At 35.8% G+C, this 2,184-nt stretch overlaps 1 protein-coding gene across 1 annotated transcript in view; it reads left to right on the top strand.

The window, feature by feature from the left end:
- Positions 1 to 2,184, top strand: part of LOC100176183 (ATP-binding cassette sub-family B member 8, mitochondrial-like) — a 10,534-nt gene that overhangs the window by 3,076 nt on the left and 5,274 nt on the right. Inside the window, 3 exon segments of the mRNA XM_026835827.1 lie at positions 1,365 to 1,529; positions 2,039 to 2,071; positions 2,073 to 2,180. Coding sequence (XP_026691628.1) covers positions 1,365 to 1,529; positions 2,039 to 2,071; positions 2,073 to 2,180 — 306 coding nt within the window.

The raw sequence follows: 2,184 nt of genomic DNA, 5'->3' as shown, positions 1-2,184 counted from the left end.
TGGAGCACTTGTCGTTAAGTGTCTTGCCCAAGGACAAATACGCCCACAATGGTAGCAGCGACAGGCCTTGAACCCATTTTCTAATGGTTACAGGCAGGCGCGCTAACCACTACGCCAGGGCGCCGGACATTGGTGAAGCCTGTTTGCTGGGTCCACATTATAGGTATCATGTTAATGAAGTTTTAAAGGGCCTGGCCCACGGTTTTCATGGTTGCACTTTGCGCAGTTTTTTGCACATGAACAAAGTTTTATGTCTGCTGATCCTGAATTAACGGCTAGTTTGTAAAAATTTGCTTTAATTTAATAGTTGTGAACGTTTCAATAATAAAATTTCAAACTTGTAAAAAATGTCTCTCCACTCTCTAGCAGGCACTGTGACGTTACAATACAATATTTCGTTGTGACGTTACAATACAATATATTTCGGGGAAAACCTGGCATATCAGCGGTTTATTGTTTATTCAAAGAGATTAGTTTATTGATGTAGTTTTTGATGAATAAGCAAGTCAAAACGTTTTTTGAAGGTATTACAATACTACAAATGGTGTCAGCAATTCATTGGCAGTTAATTCCTAGAGATCTTAAAAACTCAGTTACACTCATAGACTATAGTCGTTAAATACAGGGAACCTTATTGATTAATATGGTGAATGTAATATACTTTGGCTCTGTTTGTATGTATAGGCTAGACACTTAACAGCAGGGTAAAGTCTGGGGTGAAGTTTTAAAGTACAGTTACACTCATAGTCATCAAAAATAGGGGACCTTTTGATTAATGTGTTGAATGTAATGTACTTTGACTCTTGTTTTTATAGACAATTAACAACAGGGTAAAATCTGGGGTGACATTTTTAAAATACAGTTACACTCATAGTCATCAAAAATAGGGGACCTTTTAAATAATTTGTTGAATGTAATGTACTTTGACTCTGCTTGTTTTTATAGACAATTAACAACAGGGTAAAATCTGGGGTGACATTTTTAAAATACAGTTACACTCATAGTCATCAAACATAGGTAACCTCATTCACCAATGTGGTAAATGCAATATACTTAAGCTGTGCTTGTTTGTATAAACACATAATACCAGGGTAAGAGCTTTTTGGTCACCCTTGTTTTAAAAAATCTGGGTGTCACCTTATACACCCAAACTTACAGAAAAAAGATGGTATAACTCTACAGAAAAAAATCCTGTCAATGTAAAATTGCACTATATTTTATGAACGATAAAAAATTCACCTAGGATACTTTCAAATTTTAAATAAAATTCTGTTCAATGTAAAATTGCAGTATCTATATGTTATGTAAAATACAAAGGTTTATGTTGCTTTAAAAATTTCAATATATATATCCTTATGTTTCAGGGGTTCACAACCTTTCTTTATATTTCATTATTGAGCCATCTGGGCGAAAATGTGGCTTGCAAACTGAGAACAAACTTATTTAAAAGTTTTCTCCAGCAAGATGTTGCGTTTCATGATGAACATAAGACGGGGGAACTTATTGATAGACTTACTTCTGATGTTCAGGTAATGAATGAATGAATGTAACTTACTTTATCCTCGCATGTCCGGAAATCAACAGTCAGTATAACACAGGTGTTAATACACCTCGTGTCAGCTTAAGAGTTACCATGTATGTTACTTTGTGGGTGATTATTGTTTGGGGGATATTTTTTCTCTTTTTTATTATGAGTGTGACTGATAATTTGGACAACCCATTAGTGGCCACTGGGTCGGAGAAATTGCCATTAAGGGTCTTTCCTAAGGACACATACGCCCACATTGGTAGCAGGGACAAGCTTTGAACCCATCACCTCTGGGTTGGATGCAAGCACGCTAACCAACTGAGCCACGGCGCCGGATAATCATACCATACAGTATGTGATCTCGAGCATTCAACATCAAACCTTGATAATAAACTAAATAAATAATATACAAAAAAATGCAAAACATGATTGAATCTTAAACTGTACAGTTCGAGCATTTTAACACATTGTTTCAAACACCACATTGTTGATACCTGCATTGAATCTTAGGATTTCAAGAGTTCTTTCAAGCTGTGTGTATCGCNAAGGAATACGTAGTTCCACCCAAACTGTTGGTTGTATATGTAGTTTGTATTCTACCTCACCTAAGTTAACCCTAGCACTTGCTGGTACAATTCCATTGATTGTTTTGATCG

This window comes from Ciona intestinalis, chromosome 9 (genome assembly GCF_000224145.3).
Source record: "Ciona intestinalis chromosome 9, KH, whole genome shotgun sequence".
Classification (NCBI taxonomy): domain Eukaryota; kingdom Metazoa; phylum Chordata; class Ascidiacea; order Phlebobranchia; family Cionidae; genus Ciona; species Ciona intestinalis.
The sequence above is the reverse complement of the archived record's forward strand: the minus strand, read 5'-3'. Positions and strand labels throughout refer to the sequence as shown.